The sequence below is a fragment of the Rattus norvegicus genome, chromosome 14 (genome assembly GCF_021556685.1).
Source record: "Rattus norvegicus strain SHRSP/BbbUtx chromosome 14, alternate assembly SHRSP_T2T, whole genome shotgun sequence".
NCBI lineage: Eukaryota > Metazoa > Chordata > Mammalia > Rodentia > Muridae > Rattus > Rattus norvegicus.
Genome location: NC_141547.1, coordinates 40879574 through 40898610, shown reverse-complemented (window position 1 = coordinate 40898610; position 19037 = coordinate 40879574). Strand labels below are relative to the sequence as shown.

Below are 19037 nucleotides of genomic sequence, written 5' to 3'. Positions count from 1 at the left end.
CCCATCTTGTTCTTTCCCTCACTACACAAGCTCTAGTGAAGCTGCTGTAAATTATGCTAGTTCTGTGTTTTGCCATCTTATTTTGAAAGCCAGAAATGGAATTATCTTTATCATATACACAAACATAAAAAAGATCTTCCCCATTGTAGAAATGAATTACACGGACATTGAGGCAAAAACTGAAGGCAACTGTTTAGAAATGTTGACATTCGTATTAATCTCCCTCACATAGTTTTGAAGCCCAGGGACGCTAACTAGGACTTGCTAGACATATTTTATTGTCGCTGGGAATTAGCTTCATTAAAAAAAAAAGAAAACAAATTCATGGAAAAGTCCAGCATCAATCCAGTTAGTTGTAAACCATTTCTGCCACACACAAAGGGAAAGGGTCATCTCTGACGAGGTACTCCCCCTTTCCTCCTTTTCCGATCTACACTACAGCTTCTAGATGCTAAGGGCACTAAAATGGGCAATTCCTTTGTGGAGTTTGGGAGTGCAGGCATGGAGCATGGGGCAATCTAAGGATCACAGGGTTTCTGGCTAAGATCCTTATAGAAGGCTGGAGGAGAGGGAAGGAATATTCTGGCAGCTTCTTCCCCAAATTCTATTTCTAGGTTTCAGGGTGGCCTTCCAATACTTGAAGATGTCTAGGGATGGACTTTATCCTCTATAATTCAGCAACTGAAATACAAAGCATGGTGCTTTTTTCTGCTGTCTGTCCATCTGTCCGTCCGTCTGTCTGTCTATCTATCTATCTATCTATCTATCTATCTATCTATCTATCTATCTATCTATCTATCAGCACTGAGACCTTCTTGGGGAAGAAGCACATCCATCAGGAAAGAGCATCGACCTTGAAGTCTGTTTTTGACTCCATTCTGAGTCTGCTACTTGTTAGATGGGTCACAACAGACAAACCTTCCTTGGTCATCTCACTTATAGTGGGAGGACAATGCATAACTCCCTGGCAAAGTGACTGACACTTAAGAAGCAGTCAACAAGTGCTGGTCTCTCCTACCCCTGTCCCCCAGACCCCAAGGATTTTATTAGATAAGGTACTTTGTAAGGATCGGCCTCAGTTTGTGCTTAACCTTGGCTTGGTGTGAAAGAGCTACTCCTGCACTTGGGCTTAACTCTTGACGGCCTCACATCACCTTACGCTGAGAAAGCAAGTATCTTTTTGTTGCTGCCTTCTTTCCTTGGTGACTGTTTTCTGCTTTCATTCTCCTGTAGCAGAGTCCCCTACTCTGGAATATAAATGCCATCTGCAGCAGGGTGCGTCATAAATTAGAAGTGATGGTAAGCTGGATTTCTGTTCCTTATTCTACCCTTAGGAAATAATTTATCCTTTCAAAATTGATGCACTTTTATATCATCCATGTTTATGGGGACCAAGTTTACTATTGGGTCCCATTATAATATTTGGATAACATATTAAATAAGTATAGTAAAAGTTTAGAGTTTTTGTTGACGGATAGCTTTACTCAGCGTGACAGAAGAGAGAAGAAGGAACAAGATGTAGCTGCACTCGAACCACATCTATTACAATTCCTAGGGAGCAGTTTCTCTCAGTCTAGTAGGGCCTTTCATTTACATACCAAGATATGCAAATTCCAAGTCTGTTTAATGCAACCACACAGTAACTATCATTTAAACATTGTTGCTTTATTTCTAACTCAGGACAGCCTTGTAACTTAGGTATTTGCTGGAAGTGAATGAAAAGATACTGTGTTTAAATATAGTATTTCTTCTAGAAACACTGAAATATGTTACTGTTGGTAAAAACTCATATACAGTCAAAGAATGTGTTATTTTAAAGGAATTTTGGTCACTTTTGAAGGGTAGTAAAGTGGCATTTATTGGTTTGGTGAGCTGGTAAGTTTTTATCAACTTGACATAAACCTAGACATATACAAGAAGAGGGAATCTCAACTGAGGAACTGCTTCCAGCAGGCTGGCCTCTGGGCAACTCTGTGAGGGCATTTTCTTGATTGCTAATTAATGTGGGAGCGCTCAGCCTACTGTGGGCTCTGGGCCAAGGCTCACCTGTGTCATGGCATCCTGAGCTAGTGGGCCTCGACTCTGTACAAAAGAAGCTGAGAACAGAAACCAGTAAGTAACATTCTTCCCTGGTTTCTGCCTTCAGTCCCAGGCCTGGCTTCCCCGGATGATGGTAACCTGTAAACGAAGATAAACCCTTTCCTCCACAAGTAAACACATGTCTAGTCATGAATGGGTTAATGTACAACATGGCGAGATAGCAGTGTGGCTGAAAGAATGGGTCAACACCCTGATGGCCTAATCTCTGCCCAGGAGGAAGCAATCCTCCACCCCCTTTCACTGTAACGATAGGTCGAATGTTATTCACTAGTGCAGCTGTGCACACATACGTGTGCATGAACGTGACGAGGGATGGACGGTGTCTATGTTTTTGATCATCCTCTGCCTTCAATTTTTGAGACGGGGTCTGTCAGTCAACCAGAAGCTCACTGATTGGCAAGTGTCTGTCTCCACAGATGAGTCTCTGGCCTCGCAGTGCTGACTTTACAGGCATGCTCGGCCATGCCTGGATTTCAATGTGGGTTCAATAGACCTGAACGCAGGTGCTAAAGATGTCATAGAACTATCCTGCCAATGGATCTTCTTGGCCCCAGAACACCTTTCCTCTACGCTTCTTCATGTCCCATAGAGTATGTCTGCCATACTGACATAAATACCAGAGCGAAAGCTGGAACATAGATTTCGTTAGTTCTAGGACTATGCCGAAACTGCTTTCCATTAAGAAACAATACCAAGGGGGCTGGGGATTTAGCTCAGTGGCAGAGCGCTTACCTAGGAAGCGCAAGGCCCTGGGTTCGTCCCCAGCTCCGAAAAAAAGAACCAAAAAAAAAAGAAACAATACCAAGAGGCTCATGAGCATCCTGCTCCTCCACGACCAAATCATCCACATTCCCCAGGCTCTTCTGTATGCTCAGACTACGGGACGAGCAGTGGGAAAGTTGGTGAAGCCTGACCCAAAGACCCTGAGCTCAGATCTGTTAAAAAACAGATTAGCACGCTCTGACGGCTAATGTCTACAGTTGAGAATCAAACTGCAAGTCTCCTTACCATTACACATCACATATACTCCAGTCATAGCCAAGACTTGCTCTGTCCCCAACAAGGCCACAGTCTCTCCATAATCCCTTATCATCCCCCATCCCCAATATCTTGTTTGAGTGTTGCCTATTTAAATACTGTGAAGGGCGTGAGGCCATCAGGGGTCCTGCTTTATCACTTCCCACCTTATTCTTTACAGGCAAGGTTTTCACTAAATTTGGAAATAGGCTGACTTTAGTAAGCCCCAGCAATCCTCCAGCCTCCACCCCTCCAAAGTGCAGGGGTTGCAGGCAAGGGTGAGCACACCCAGCTTTTACATGGTGCCGGAGACTTGACCCCAGTCTTATGCTTGCACAGCAAATGCTTTTTTCCCCTAGGCTGTCTTCCAGCTCTGGTCTCTGCTTTGCCCTTCCCTGAGCTGATTTTTGACAGGAAGTTACCATGTTTTCCTTGATCACCAGTGGGCAGCACGAATGCAGGTATGTGCTGGGCCAGCGCTTGGCTTGTTGTAGTTAGTCAATTTACCTAACTCATTCCCGGTGGAAGGCTGAATAGATATTTCAAAGGGCAAATGAGGTGGGAAAACTGAGGGGAGAATGCCTGAAGTCTTTTTGACAGAGTGGTTCTATGGGGGTATAATCCATTTCTTTCTGGTTTACCTCCACCCATTGATTTTTTCAAACTCTATTTTATGTGTCCTGTGTCTTGTCTGCATGTATGCATGTGCACAACATACATGCTTGGTGCTGGTGGAAGTCAAAAGGGGGTGTCAGAGCTCCTGGAATTGGGTTTATTGACAGCTGTGAGCTGCCATGTGGGTGCCAGGTAGGTCCTGTACAAGAGTAACAAGTGCTCTTAACCCCTAAGCCCTCTTCCAGGTCCCACTGATTTACTCCTTACTTAATGGAAGGAGCTACACACATTGCAGATGCATAGGATGATAGGATGTGGAGACCGCATTCCAGTCCTTGTGACCATGTCAGTAACAGGCACATTATAAGGCTAATGCAGGCCTTGCCAACATACGTGCAAATGAGAACATACTTGAAGGACAGAAGCAGTGTCATCAGTGGCCTTTCTCTCCTAACTCATACTACACAGCTTTATTCAGTTTTATGAGCTAGAATGTTTCCTTACCCTTTGTATCACTGAAACAAAGAGAGAGACCAAAGACAGAAGGAATGTGGTCCCAGGTCGCAGAACAGGTGCTTTTTCTGTGATGAACCCTGTGATGCTCAATCATTCTTTGGAGCAGGACCTCTCAAATCAACTGGCCTAGGCTCAAGGCTGACAGTTTTCGGGATCCAATCTCTCTGAGCTCCCGTGCTTTTAGCTGGAGAGGAAATGTTGGCATCGTGCTGCTTGCTGTCTGGGTTCAGTGGGTCCGTGTACACAGATCACAAAGGAGGAGCCTGGAGGACCTGACCAGGTGCACTCGAGCTATGCTGGGGCCATTACACCCAAAACAGCACTCCCCAGCAGTGTGTCAGGGGCCGCAGCTTCAGCTCCACTCAGACATCAATCCCAGTCTGTCAAACTGAATAAAAATGCCAAAGCAAGACTAGGTGACATAGTGCTTGATTAAAAAAAAAAAAAATCTCCTGTGGGCTTCGGACAAAACCTCTGGGCCGGTTAGTAGGATGGGAGAAAAATCAAGTGAATTCCCAGCGCTTTCTGCATAGTTTCGTTTTTATTTTACATCGAGTGTCGTTGATTTTCTTTTAACAGTGCTTTGTGTAGTTAATGGATTTATTTGCCATCTAGCCTTGTGTGTTTGGAGGATGTGGTGGCAAGGGAAAAAGCCTGGAGAGTGGCACTCACTCTTGGGATGACCTGGATCTAGACTGGTTCCCAGAACACACTGAGATGAAAATGCAAATCATAATTCCGACTGCAGACCTTTAAAAATTACTGATACTCTTTCGAAATAAAAAATTCCTTTCCTTTAAAAATTTGCCATAAAATAATAAACACTTGTCACTGTGCCGCATATTTATAGTCTTGCTTTCAGCTCGTTACTTTGCCTTTAGAGACGAGGTCTTAGTAGGTAACTGAGGTTGGCCTGAAATTTCTCATGTAGCCAAGGCTGGCCTCGAACTTACGATTACTTACCTCAGCCACCTAATTGCTGTGACTAAAGGTCGATGCCTCTCTGTTTCCATTGCGTCACTCAAGCCTTACAGCCACGTTAAAGTAGGCATATGAGTCCCACTTTATTGATGAGAAAAATTGAGGCTCATTTCATTAAGAACTTGTCTAAGACAACACACTAATTATGATAGACCTGTCTTGAGATTTTTGTCTGATTACAAAAATCAAATGTCGCCCATCCCAAGTCAGATGATAAATACCTGCTTTTGGATTATTTTTCACCACCTATAAGAACAAAATGTAAAACTGTCCTTTGAAAGAGCATATTCCATCGCCTTTTACCTTTTGCCAAGTACGACTGCGCCTGGGTCTTGAGATTTTGCTTCGAGCTCCTGAACTTCATCCACCAATGTTTTAAAGGCTGTCCTCTTGATGCTGTGGGGAGAAAAGAATTTGCATGGACACTGTCCTACAAAGGACATGGACGGGGACCTGTGACTTACTGTCACGCCATCGGCAAGCATGGCTTCAACGAGGGACAAGCAGAGCTTTCACAAGCCTTAAAAAGCTAGGACACTTTTGCTTAGCAATACAGGGACAATAGTCTTAACAAATAATTGAGATTTATGATTCTAAAACACTAAACGAACACATCATTAACTTTGATAACTATGCTACAAGACAGCATCATTTAAAACGTAACTATTAAGAAAAATCATAAAGTTTTTGTTGCCTTTATATTTTATATATGTTTAGAACCAGGGAAGCAAGGGATTTCTTTTCATAACAACTAAAAACATGTCTGGAGGTAAAAATCTTCTTTTCTTTTCTGTTTTGAGGCCTTGCAAGTGATTTCTAAAAAAAAAAACCCAGATATTTTCTGATGTAATTTTCTCCAATCCAACCAAGGCGCCTCTCTTTGACGTCACCTGAACGCATCCACTTTCTTTCTCATTTTGCTTGTTAAACTAATTTAGTTTTCTCATTCTTGAGTCATGCCTTCCGTCTTTAAAATTAGTAAACACTACTGGTACCTACTTTGCAAAGTTTACGTGTTTGAGAACCACAGACCCCCAAGGGTTGGTGTGCATGCATGTTTTTGCCTATTTAGCCAAATATCTCATACTCACACTTTGTACAGCACATCCAGGAGCAAGGACGCCACGGGGATAGAGAGCAGGCCCACCCAGAAGACTCCAGAGCTGAAGAGCATGGCTGCCTGTGGACATCATCACAGACAGCTGTCACTTCCCATAGCTACAACATATGCCACTCACGCTTAGCTTAATTTAAGGAAGGAAGCTTCAATACTGTCTTATAAGGGGGGAAGACAATGCTCTGAATTCAGTCTTAAAATATTTGTAATTTAAAGCCATATTTGTCATGAAATGCCTTTACACACCCTTTTCCTCTCAAGGAGCTGATGGAGAAGGTTTAATCACGCATCAAATCTTTTCATATATATATATATATATACACATGTATATACACATACAATATATGGATTTAAAAATTATTGTGCTTGATGGCATGAAATGTAAATTTTGACCTTTTCTAATAGAGTATCATTATCAATCTAGAAATCAAATACGCTCTTGATTTAAATGAAATCAAATGCATATAAGATAATTCATATTTAGAAACAAGATTTACCAATTCTGGCACATGAATATTGACTTTATACTTATCACATTGCAAGCCATTAAAAAAATCATCCAGATATATTATGACTATGGTGCAATCAAATTAAAATATCTATGAAAATAACAACTTGATTATTTTGGGCGAGTGGATAGACATAATCTCATTTTGGCTCAATGATTTACATAAATTTTATCAGTGCACATCTATTTTTGCTAAAGTCAACCCAAATGTCTAGTATGTGAAACTCAAATAAAGGTATACTAAAATCAACTTTAATTATCCCATCGTATTAAATCTTAAGTTGTGTATCGGAGCCTGTCAGATTATAAGCAAAAATAGTTCTGTGATTTAAAAAAAGTAATAAATTCTATTAGTTGTTTGGGATTAAAATAAAATATCATTGTTTAAAAAGAACTGGGTTGCACAATAAAAGATATACACAGCGCCCTTTTGTCTGTAAATATACTATTATACTACAGTGCAAAGCTGTCAGCTAACACACACTTACATCCTGCTACAAATCACACAGGCAGGGCTGGGGTTTTATTTGTTTTTTAAACTTGGATTCAGTAATAAAAATGATCTAGCATTTAATTCTAGCTACAGTAACAATTATTCTCAGTTGTAGTCAGTCGATCCTCATCATACAGGAAGATAATTACTTTTAAATTATGATTTGGGCCCCCTCTTCATTTTGACTCTCAAACAGGTACCAGGAAGTACTCCCATTTTACCCTGCAGGAACACAGGCTACTGATATGGACGTTTTTCTCCCTCCCCCCAGTACAGGGCTGACATCCCTTGTCCATTTAAAATAAAATCATGTCATCATTAAAAACAAACAAAACAAAACTCAGAAAATAAAATCTGCTGCATGGGTTCTGAAGAACTGCACCCATATTCTAGACATCAACTAGTGAAAAATATGCCCATAAAAGTCACTTTATTTAATAAGCAAAACATGATCTGGGACACGTTTGTTGACATCCTCAATAGTGAAAGCCAACCGTAACTATGTAACAGGAAATGTCTATCCGCTCCCAGGCCTTTGTTTCCATTCAAGGACGCTTTCTAGGAAGGTAACAGTTATTAGAAAACAAAGCAAAACAAAACAAAACAAAACAAAAAACCCTAAACAAAACCAAAACCCTTTCATATCTATTTCTTTCTGGGGAAAAGGGTAAGATGAGATGCTAAGTCATATAGACGAAAACACGTCTTCCTGGCTTACTTTTAATGTATTTTAATGTTGAGGGCAAGAGAAGAAAGACTTCTTCTTGCCTTTGGCCACCGCGTATTAACCTAGAGTTAAACGTCTAGGCAGACTAGAAAAACTTGGATCCCGCAGGCTGCTAATTCTGACCATTGTCATGCTAATGACGGAGGGGGTAACTACAGCCTACTATTCAGCCACTGGCCTTTGGCTTTACAAACGAACAACAGGAATTGAAGGGGGGGAAACTTTTTCTGAGTCATATCTGAAAGCCTGTCAGATTTTTTTCTTTTGCAGCGTTAATCCAAACCTAAAAAGATTTAAAGCCGACGTCCCATTTAAGACAGAGAGTCTCTTTGTATTTTTTTTTTTTTTTTTGGATGAAGAGGAGGGGAAAAAAAATTAAATCCACAGAGGTATTTCCTTCCTTTCTGTACAAGAAAGCTCCTTTCCCTCTGTGGAAGCCAGTTTGTCTCTAACTTTTCACATTTCCCTACTTGCAGGCAGGTCAGCTGGGAAAAGGCCAGCCGTGCGCAGACAATGGCGCTTATGGGAGCTGCTGTTCAGGGTTGGTCTGGGGCTCCCCCTTAGAGGGGTTAGCAAATGGTCCTGAACGTGGGAGACTGGGGGGCAGTGCCAAGTGTCCCTTGTCCTCTTCCAGGTCTTGTGAAACCAAATGGAATTTGCCACAGAAGTGGAGGGGTTTCAGAAGGGGGTCTAAACGCTTAGGGCCTTGTGGTTGGTACACTGCAGGCCTGCTTGTGCCCTGCCTGGGGAACAAGTAACCATTTGTCTCTGCTGAGGCCCCAAGATCCAGGTGGGAGCTCTAGGGCTTCAAAATAAACCAGGGCTAACTCTAATGGAACATACAAGCCAGCCAGGGGAAACGCTCAGATTTTCACATAAACTTGCAGAAGAGTACTTGAAAAAAAGTCAGCTTATTGTGCAACTGGCCCAGAGGAGACACAAGACCAGGAACGCCAGCATTTCCACACAAGAGAGACGGTCTTCACAATCAGCCTGCCCAAGTTCAACCGGACAGAGGGAAGGGAACTCAAATTTGCTGCCTGCCGGTCAACCTTTGGCCGCAAGGTTCTTGTTGGTCTCAGACTTTGCCACTAGAAAGGTTGGGAAGGCACTCTTACTTGCTCTGACTCTCCATTACCTACAAATGGCTCTCAAAAGAAAAAAGAACCCCAGGCAGAGCAGGCCTGGTGCCCCGCAGCCTTTGACTTGGTCTGCCAGCACCCATGACAGCCACCAGGACTCCATGGAGAGTAACTTTTCAGTCTGACTCCTCAGCTACCAAGTGGGTTTAGGAACTAAACTCCATAGTGCAGCACGGCCGCATTCATAATTATTGATGTGTTCTCCTAGCTTTATCTTAAATTTTGGAATTCTTTAGTGGACTGTCATCTCCATGTGTCCCATGAGCTTTAAGGATGGGAGGTTTTCTCTTATCAAGTTAAGTACAAATCAGTCCATAAATTTTATGTGTTTGATCGCTTTATACATAGATATGCTTGTCTTAGGTGATATTTTCCGATGTCAACATACAGTATAGGTCAATGTAAACTGATCACTAATAAAGTCTCAGGCTTACAGATTTGCTAACAGGAGGGGGCTTTGTTAAGTATACCAGTCTTACATAAATTTGCTCACATGAAATGGAGAATATATATCAATCTTATAGTGGAGTTATTAAGAAAACAGTGCTTCAAAACTTGGTGACTTTCTTTTCTTTCTTCCTTCCTTTCTTTTTTTAAAGAAAAGGTTTTTGCTACGTAGCCCAGGCTAGCTTTAAACTTGAACATGAGCTATCTGCTTCTGCCTCCTGAGGGCGAGGGTTATAGGCACATGGCACCATGTCTGGCTTAAAGCTTAGGCAGACAGTTTCTTCTTTCTTTCCTTCTTCTCTTTCTTTGTTCTTCTGCCTCATTCCCTTTTGTGTAAGAGAAAGTGATACAAATTCAAAGGAGCTACAAGCTAATGTGAACAAAAACTGGCAATGTGAAAACTCTCAAGGAAGAGGCCTGGAGAATATTCTAAAGTGGATAGACCATTCGTGTACTGTGTGGGAGGCCACAGCACTCCAATAAAATCAAAAGAACAAACCCACAAAACCCAAGAAGTGATACTGTCTAGATAAGGCTTTATACAAGTGTTTCCATATTTAAAAATATCGAGGGGAGAAAAAAATCTCCAAAATTCGATATGCAGAACTTCCACATGTTCAAGGGAAATGAGTGAAAAGGGTAAGCACGCTTAGGGTGAGTCTCAAATGCATGTGATTCTGTGCTAGTCTCATAAAGAGAACCCACTTGTCTTCCCATGAGTAGACCACAATAGACAGGCAAGACCAGGCCTTTTGTTCTCAAAAGCTGTAGCAAGCTATCAATGACAACTATTCTCTACAGTTATAAAAACAAACAAACAAACAAACAAACAAACAATCAAACTACATTAAATCAAATTTTAAAACATGTACCATCACAGTTGTGGGGTGTGGAGAGCTGTGATCAACAGACACTTGTAAAAATTCATAGATTCCCCTTGGAATGCATTAGCCTTTGGGAGAGAGGTGGGGGACACAATCAGTCACTCCTATTAACTTGATCATTTAGTTTCGGTACTGTCAAATTCTACCCAGCTTCTGTGTGTCGTGAATATGCCTTGTGATCACCAGTCCTACAAGGCTCCAGGGTCCCAGGGATGGTGAAGTGACCACCGCCTCTCAGACAAGCGCGTGGCAGCTTAAGCAAGATGTGGAGAGGATGGAATAAAGAGCCCACCGAGCAGTTGGGTTTTAGTCAGTGTAATGATGAACCTTAGAATTCTTTTTCAGGGTAACGGAATATCGATATTTGCCGTAAATAGCAACAGTTAACCGGATAACCTGCAGTTGGTTGAATAAATGCCTGTGCATGGGTGGGAATATTATTTAAGTTCTTCAAGATCCTGTCCACAGAATGTCATGAGTAGAAAGCTGATTGTTTGGAGGCCCTGAGTAGAGAGGAAGGTAAGGGTGACTATTGTACTTTATGGACATCTTGTCATGGTGGTCATTGTTGTGGCTCTTGAGTGTCACAGCTAGGTGGGATACTGGCTACTTCCCTTCCTTGGCAGCTTATATAGTTCCTTCTGGTATTAAAAAAGCTAATCCTCGGGGAGGAAGCTTCCAGGTTGGATCCAGCTTGGATCCTTCTGTGTCTGAAGTATATGGTATCATCAGCAATAAGGATTTACCTTCAACAACTAGGAGGAAACCAAAGGAAAGACCAATAGCCTGTAATGTTTTGGTAGCTTCTTGGATTCCCCTGACCAACAACTCACAAGGGGGGGGGGTCAACTCAAGTGGCATAACGTCATTTAAACCACACACACACACACACACACACACACACACACACACACACACACACACACACACACACTTACAGTAGGAGGCACAAAGGCTCTTGTGCTTACTGCTAACTTAGAACTAGGGAACCGGGACTAGTAACCACAAGAGGATGTTCCTTCAAGGAGAGGGATGCATAACTTGTTATCCAATGAGAAGGCTGGGAGCTGACATGGTTAACAGCCTGGTGATCTTTGTGCTATCGGTGTGGCCAGAGACCACATCTGATTCTCCCTCAGACCCTTCCAGTAAGCTTGTTTTCCTTGACAATATGTAGAGCCCATCTTTATGGGAGGTGTCACATCCACTATTTCCTTAGCCTACTTTGTGCTTTGTTGTGCACATGGGGTCGAGTTAATTACCACCAGGATAGTTTTCACCAAACTGTGCTATGCTTAAATATGTGCGAAATAAACTATGCAGGGCCAGATTCCCAAAGTTTGAAACAACACAGGCTCCTTAATCGTGTTGAAGCGAACTGTCTTTTGCTTCCCTGGGATGGTTACTCTGCTGGTGGCGATAGTCAGAGACCCCTGCAACTGGTAGCTGGTGGTGTTGGGTGGGCTCTATAGATCGACCCCATCCACAGACTTCTGTCAGTTCCACAGCACTGAGCACCCCGCAGGTGTTCTACCATGTTTTAAGCTTATTTAATCTCCTTTCCCCTCTAGATGATAAGCTTTGAGGCAAACCCTTTCTTCTCAGAGGAGTATCCCACTGGAACCAGAAGAGTGCTTTTCCCTGAATCTGTTAACTGAATAAACTGGAAAGCAAGTCACTGACTCTAAGCTTAAGTTATTAATAAGTTTTCACTAAGAATTTTCTATTTTTAAAGCAAAAGCCATCAGTTTTCACTGTTAGAAGTAGCACTCGAGATATAAATAGTGATTATTTTAATACTTTTGCCAAGTCTTTTGGGTTTGTTCTTTTTCCATACAGAGGGAAATTTTCTTAGGTTAGATTGCAATCTCAGAAAAGATGTGTTTTTCTTTCTTTGTTAAAAAATAGTTTTTTAAAAAATTATTTCTATTTATGTGTATATGTGTCTATGTAAGTACACGTCATGTGTGTACAGGTGCCTACAGAGGCTGGAAGAGGGCATCTGATCTATAGCTGGAGTTAAGCTGATGCTTGCGAACCATGTGGACACTGGGAACTAAGTCCAGGTTCTCTAGAAGAGCAATCATGGCTGCTTTCCTCCGCCCCTAACCTATAAACTAAAACAAAAGGTTTAACTGTGTTCATTCACAACTTCACTCTACACCCTCATCCTCATTGGCATGGTGAGTGGAGTCTTCTGGTTTTCTTGTATCTTTGAAGACTTGGGGCTTTTTGCAGGGAGGGAACACGTTAGAGAAGACCATCAGCAAGTTGATTCGGGTAATCCAGACCCAGGAGGTTAACTGCTTTCTGGCTAAGTTTAGCTTTCCACACTCAGAGGGGTTTGTTCTGTGAGGAGCAGTCGAACTCTCAGCGCCCCCCTCCTTTTAAGTTTATGTTGGGAGCCTGCTGTTCCTCTCCTCTCTTTCCCATGTGTCTGCTAATCTCGTCAGGAAGCACCATCCTCAGGAAATAATCATTAAAACAACAAAACCCCAAAACTATTTCAGTGGCTGGCTTCAAATTGCAGGTATTATGTCTTTTCGCATGAGACGACTTGGCTCTTCTTCCTATGTGGCTTCTCCTTTTCTGCCCATAGTAGCAGTTGCATATTTCTTTGGAAAAAATAGACTGTGTGTGTGGCCACATTCCAATTTCAATCCATCCCACCCAACCTCAGTCACCCATGGGGTCTTTCCTGCTGGAGATTCCTCTCTCGGCCACTCACCGCCAGTGGCCGGAAGGATCTGCTTCAACAAACCCGAGACAAAACTATTCTTTGCTACCCTGGGAGCTGAGATATACAACCGTAACATCCATATTGTGTTTTACAGTCTAACATAAATTCTGTATACGCAGGATGCTATCATGGCGGCTGCCTCAGATGCTGGGAAGCTTCTATCAGCATCCGACCATCAAGAGCTATCAGACAGCGAAGAGCTGGGCTTCGAATCTGCACCGTGATGACCGGCTGTGAAACACCATGGTGGGTCATGAGTCCCAGACAATGGCACTCAGTGGAGAGTGTGACACTTTGCACTTTAACTAGAAGTGAACGCCAAGCTACCATGAACCTCCACTTAGAGATGTGAAATTCACGGAGACTGCTGACTTGGGGAATCTGGCTGAAATCTTCCTTCTGAGAAAATCTAAAGATGGGAAGGAAAAGATGCCTCCTCTGTGCTCTGGCCCCTATCATCAAGCAATGTCTTCTGATGCTGTTTTATTTCTGCTGGAATGAATGCTCTCAAGTCTTTAATTACATTACAGGACATATAAAACAGGTTTTTCTGTGACTTAGGAACTACTAACATTTATTTCTCCATTCCTTTGATCCAAATCTGTTTTCTATGGCTTCTGGTACTCTCTGGCATACTGTGTAACCCATTGGCAGAGCCATTTGCCATGGTTTAAAGACATGAGTGCTAATGGTATTCAAGGAACTTCTGTGGCCTGGTTTGTCCTTCACCATCCAGTTTGGGCTTCACAGGGTCTCTCTACCTTAACAGCACGGAGCCCTGTATTTGCAGAGGTGTTCTATCCTAAGAGACCTCTTTCTTCTCTGTCCTGGGGATGCCCAGCATCTGGGCACTGAAGCTGACAGCGGAACTCAGCAGCCTTCTACAACAATAGCTGGGGACAAGCGCTCCCTCCTCTGCTCGTGCTATTAGCAGATGTATGGGGTTCTCTGCCCATTTATCCCACACACTAGAACGTACCTGTTGGTGAACTCTGGGTCTCGTATAGCCAGTCTAGGACCTGGCACGCAGGCACTCCATAAATCCTGGCGGAGCTGAGCTGAATTGGGCTCTTGTGTAAGATGAATTATTACTTCCCCATAAAAATAGACAGGGCTGAACATCCAGAAAATAAGGAGAAGGGTGTTTTGGATAAACCCCAATATGTTTGCAATTATTTCCAGCAGCTCTTGATGACTCAGAGGAGGGGAAAAACCTTTTGCTGCTAGGGTAACCACAAACAAACAAACAAACAAACAGACAGACAGACAAATATCGTAGAAAATATGTAGACATCAGCACACAGAATGTCCACTTCTATTCCGTGGACAATCCTAGAAGTGGTGAGGGGCTGGAAAGGGTAAGATTCCCGTGTGGAAGCTACAATGCCCTGAAGAAGCTCTCACGTCTCCTCTGTCTCAATAGAGCAGGTGACGTAAATAAACCAGAAAGGAGTCGTCCAGAGAAAAGGAGGTCCCAGCAGTGAAGCCTAGCGATGCAGCCCTGTACTCTGAAGGTGCCATGAAGGAGTGGTCTTCCGAGATGGCACAGAGAATGCTGGGAACTGTGTCACTCTGAAGGGCTGTTTTCTAGGACTACAGTTCCCAGCAGAGTAAAAATAATTAGGAACAGAGTCGTACTTTTATTTTGATTTTCCTTATTATGCTATTTTTAAAAATGTAAAAACAATATAAAATGGGAATGGAGTTGGTAACAAAATATTTTGATTATGAGAAAATACAGATTGAAGGTCTTATGCTGTTACTGGGTCAACTGTGTAAGAAAGGGCTCATTATCTCAAATCTCAATATTTTTACTCTCTAAACAGAAAGGCCTTAGACCAGAGATGTCCTCTCTTCCTTGATCCTGAGATGTTCTTTTTCATAGAAAAGGTACCCAGATTTCAGCCAACTGTCTCATGCTCTAAAACACCTCCCTGAGCATATATTCTATCCTGTCCTGACGCTCTTTTCTTCCCGTGACACGATGACCTACAGAGGTAACTGACACATTATGTCCCTTCCTAACCCCATTACAGAAGGGACACAGAGGACACTGCCCTAAAGAGAATCTATAGCTCAGCCACAGGCTGCACTTTCCACCCTTGCTCAGTTATCTGGCGGACCCCATCCGGCTCGCAGCTATGATGTCACGTCTTGTGTCACCAGCAAGGAGAACACCTATGGGCAAGGACCAGCTCTGTTCTCTGCTTCCCAAGACAGGGCCTGGGGTGAAACACTTGCTCTGCATTTGAGGGAAAGACGCCACAAATAGGAAAAAAACACCACCGCATCTGTTCATGGCTGTAAGGAGGGTGACCACTTTAAAGTACATGGTGAGGACCCGAATCGGGGTGATATTTGCTGCGCTTATGTCTCCCGCTTTAGCATGTCTAGACGTGTGCGCCTCTCTCAACAAGGGCTTCCAAGTGGCAACCTCCACTTGCCTCACTTACTGTCAGGGTCACGGGGACTGTGACCAACGGCATGTTTTTTTGGATGGGTTAGCGATTGTCTTTGGCTCACTGAGGAACATCTGATGAAGTTTAAACTAGTGGTTCCCTCCAGGATACTTGGCTTAACACGGTAATCTCAGATAAAACAAAACAAAAAACCAAAAACCCCTGCCCCTCCTTGGGAGCCCTAGCCTTACAGCCAATAAGTTATTATGTTGCTGTCTAGTAATTAAGAGCTGATAGGTGGATAAGGACTATTTTAAGCAGGAAATTCCTCATATGATGTGTGATTTATGGTGTTGGAAATAGGCAAGAGCACAGTTTAGGAAAAATCTTATCAATGCTGTAGTTCACGAATGTCTTTCCTCAGGGGTGACACCAAAGGGCCCAACAAAAATTTTTACTGTTTTTTCAGACGGACTTTACAAACCTCAATCAAGAGATCTGAAATTCTGTAAAACACATGCTCTTTCCTTAACTTCAATTTCCTTCGGTAGTTTTATAGACCCCCGAGGCCAGGGAGAGCAGAAACAGATGGCGCTGGGGGTTGGGGGCACTTTTCAGTGTGTGTGTCTGCAAAGCCGTAATAAATTTAAAAGGTTTTTTTTTTTTTTTTTTTTTTTTTTTTGTTACAACCCAGCTTCTGGTATTAATCCTGATGTGAAATGACCCTTGATAGAGTTCGATATAGTTGCTTTTCTTTTTCTTTTTTTTAAAATCTGGCTTACTAATCATTTTGGCAAAAAACATTTTCTTCTGGAAATTCCAAAAAAGTACCCGGTGCCATCATCTGGAAAGCAGGCTGGAAAGCAGGCTGGGCCTACGTTTGTGTGACACAGTTTTTTTCCCCAAGGTCCTCCTTACCCCATAAACTGGTGTACTGAAAAAAAAAATCACCGTCTTAAATCACAGCCAGAAAACATTTAAGGTTTCAGCCAAGCTTGTTGCTTTGCTTGTTTGCTTGTTTTTAAAAACTTTCCTCCAATTGGCCAACTTCCTAGAATCCACTCTCTTACCAATGTCATCATTCCTTCTAAAGTTGGTATTTTAGTAATTTGGGGCACTGAATTATTTGTTAGTCATTACCATTTGATCGTCGTTGTAGGCAGGCATTCAGAATGACTGTGTTGGAGACCCAGTGCAAGATTATGAAGGGATGCTTTCACGTGGGAACAGCCTATTACCAGTTCAGAACCAACAACTAGAAGTCAGGGAAGGCCGAGCTGTGCCCTGACTGTGGGGATGATCCTTCTGGCAAGTCCACAGGAAAAGAGGCTACAGTTGCTTGCATAAAGTAACCCTCCAAACAGTGACAAAGGCAGCTGAGGATGGCTGAGGATTCTAAGGCTACATGCAGACACCACAGGCCACTTCACCAAGCACGGAGACATCAATGTATGTGCTCTAATCTATGAGAGTAGCACCAAATGAGGCTCCACATTTGCTGTGGCTGAGAGACAAGCCATCAGGGACCGAGGGAAGAAAAGCAAATGGGACAGATATTTAGGACTGGTGGTTACGGGGGCAGGAAGAGGCTGCATTCCAAGTGCAGCTCCTCAGGACACTGAGGAGATGGCTAGACCACTCTGACTGTGAGGTGTATGCTAGGAACCATCTCAGAGTGATGCTGTGGTTCCTCAATGAGTGAACACCAATAAGGGTTTCAAAGAGTGTATGGGCATGGGGTCCCGCTAGACCAGTAGCAGCTATATGTTCTTTTACCATATGACATGCCATTTCATAGACTTTTCTTTCAAAAACATATGATGAGTATTATTAATAGTTAACTTTGCTATTAAAAAGAGGTCAAAGGATAAAGGTAGAATTTCTCGTGTGTGTGTGCGCAGTGTGCATACTATAACATCAGGTGTTATTCTTTGAGCACTGCCTATCTTGGTTTTTAAGACAGATCTGTCTTTGGCCTAGAGCTCATTAAGTAGGTTAGGCTAGCTGTCCAATGTGTGCCAGTGACCTGCTTTTGTTTTTTTCTTTTCTAGTGTTGGGTTTATAACTATGGAATTACATCACACTACAGGTGGCTCTTACAAAACCAACCAGCCCATCAACTAACCAGCCAACCAACCAACCAACCAGCCCACTAGCCAACCAACCAACCAGCCAACCAACCAGCCAACCAACCAACCAACCAACCAACCAGCCAACCAACCAGCTAACCAACCAGCCAACCAACCAACCAGCCCACCAACCAACTAGTCCACCAACCAACCAGCCAAACAACCAGCCCACCAACCAACCAACCAACCAGCCAACCAGCCAACCAATCAGCCCACCAACCAACAGCCCACCAGCCAACCAAGCAACCAGCCAACCAACAAGCCCACCAAGCAACCAGCCCACCAAGCAACCAACCAAGCAACCAGCCAACCAATCAGCCCACCAACCAACCAACCAGCCAACCAATCAGCCTACCAAGCAACCAGCCAACCAAGCAACCAGCCAACCAACCAGTCAACCAACCAGCCAACCAACCAACCGACTGACCAACCAACCAGCCAACCAACCAACCAACCAACCAACCAACCAACCAGCCCACCAACCAACCAACCAACCAGCCCACCAACCAACCAACCGACTGACCAACCAACCAGCCCACCAACCAACCAACCAACCAACCAACCAACCAACCAACCAACCAGCCAGCCAACCAACCAACCAGCCAACCAACCAGCCCACCAACTGACCGACCGACCGACCGAACGACAGACCGACCGACCAACTAACCGAAAAAACCTCTGGGTTCTGGCACTGAACTTAGACCCCTGTGCTTGTTTGGCAAGTCCTTTGTTGGCTGGGCCATCTCCACTGCCATGGTGAAGTTAAAAGTATGATTCTGAGAGATGAGCTGAAGTGAGGTGGGTGCTGTACCATGTGACTAGAATCTGGGCACTTCTTCAAGAGACGGAAACAGTTTCATACTTGGTTAACTTAGGAAATGGGTCTGGGGCTCTGGGTAGGCTCTGAAATAACTAGATAAGTGAAAACAGGAAGATGGCTGCTGTAAGATGAAAGGAAAGAGCTGTAGAGAAAAAAAGCTTGTGTCTGTGTGGATGTGGTACCTGTCAATAACAAATTGGAAGGCCTATAGCTTAGGCAGGAAGCCGGAGGTGGGACATCCTGTGGGCAGAAAGGATTCTGGGATGGTGTCAAGCAAGGGAGATTTGCCTGGGAAGATATGATGAATACAGACGCATGGTGCTTGAGCACAGGTAACCAGCCACATGGTAGAGTGTAGTTTAGAATAAATAGGTTATTTTAAGTTATGATCTAGTCAGAGAA

The 19037-nt window shown here is 43.3% G+C and overlaps 1 protein-coding gene across 8 annotated transcripts in view; it reads right to left on the bottom strand.

Moving 5' to 3' along the window:
• The window catches only part of Atp8a1 (ATPase phospholipid transporting 8A1), a 242556-nt gene that overhangs the window by 6720 nt on the left and 216799 nt on the right, over positions 1–19037 (bottom strand). For all 8 annotated transcript variants that reach the window (XM_087582508.1, NM_001426995.2, XM_087582503.1 and 5 more), the window contains 2 exon segments: positions 6321–6409; positions 5533–5625 (listed from right to left, as the gene is read on the bottom strand). In XM_087582508.1, coding sequence (XP_087438634.1) covers positions 5533–5625; positions 6321–6409 — 182 coding nt within the window.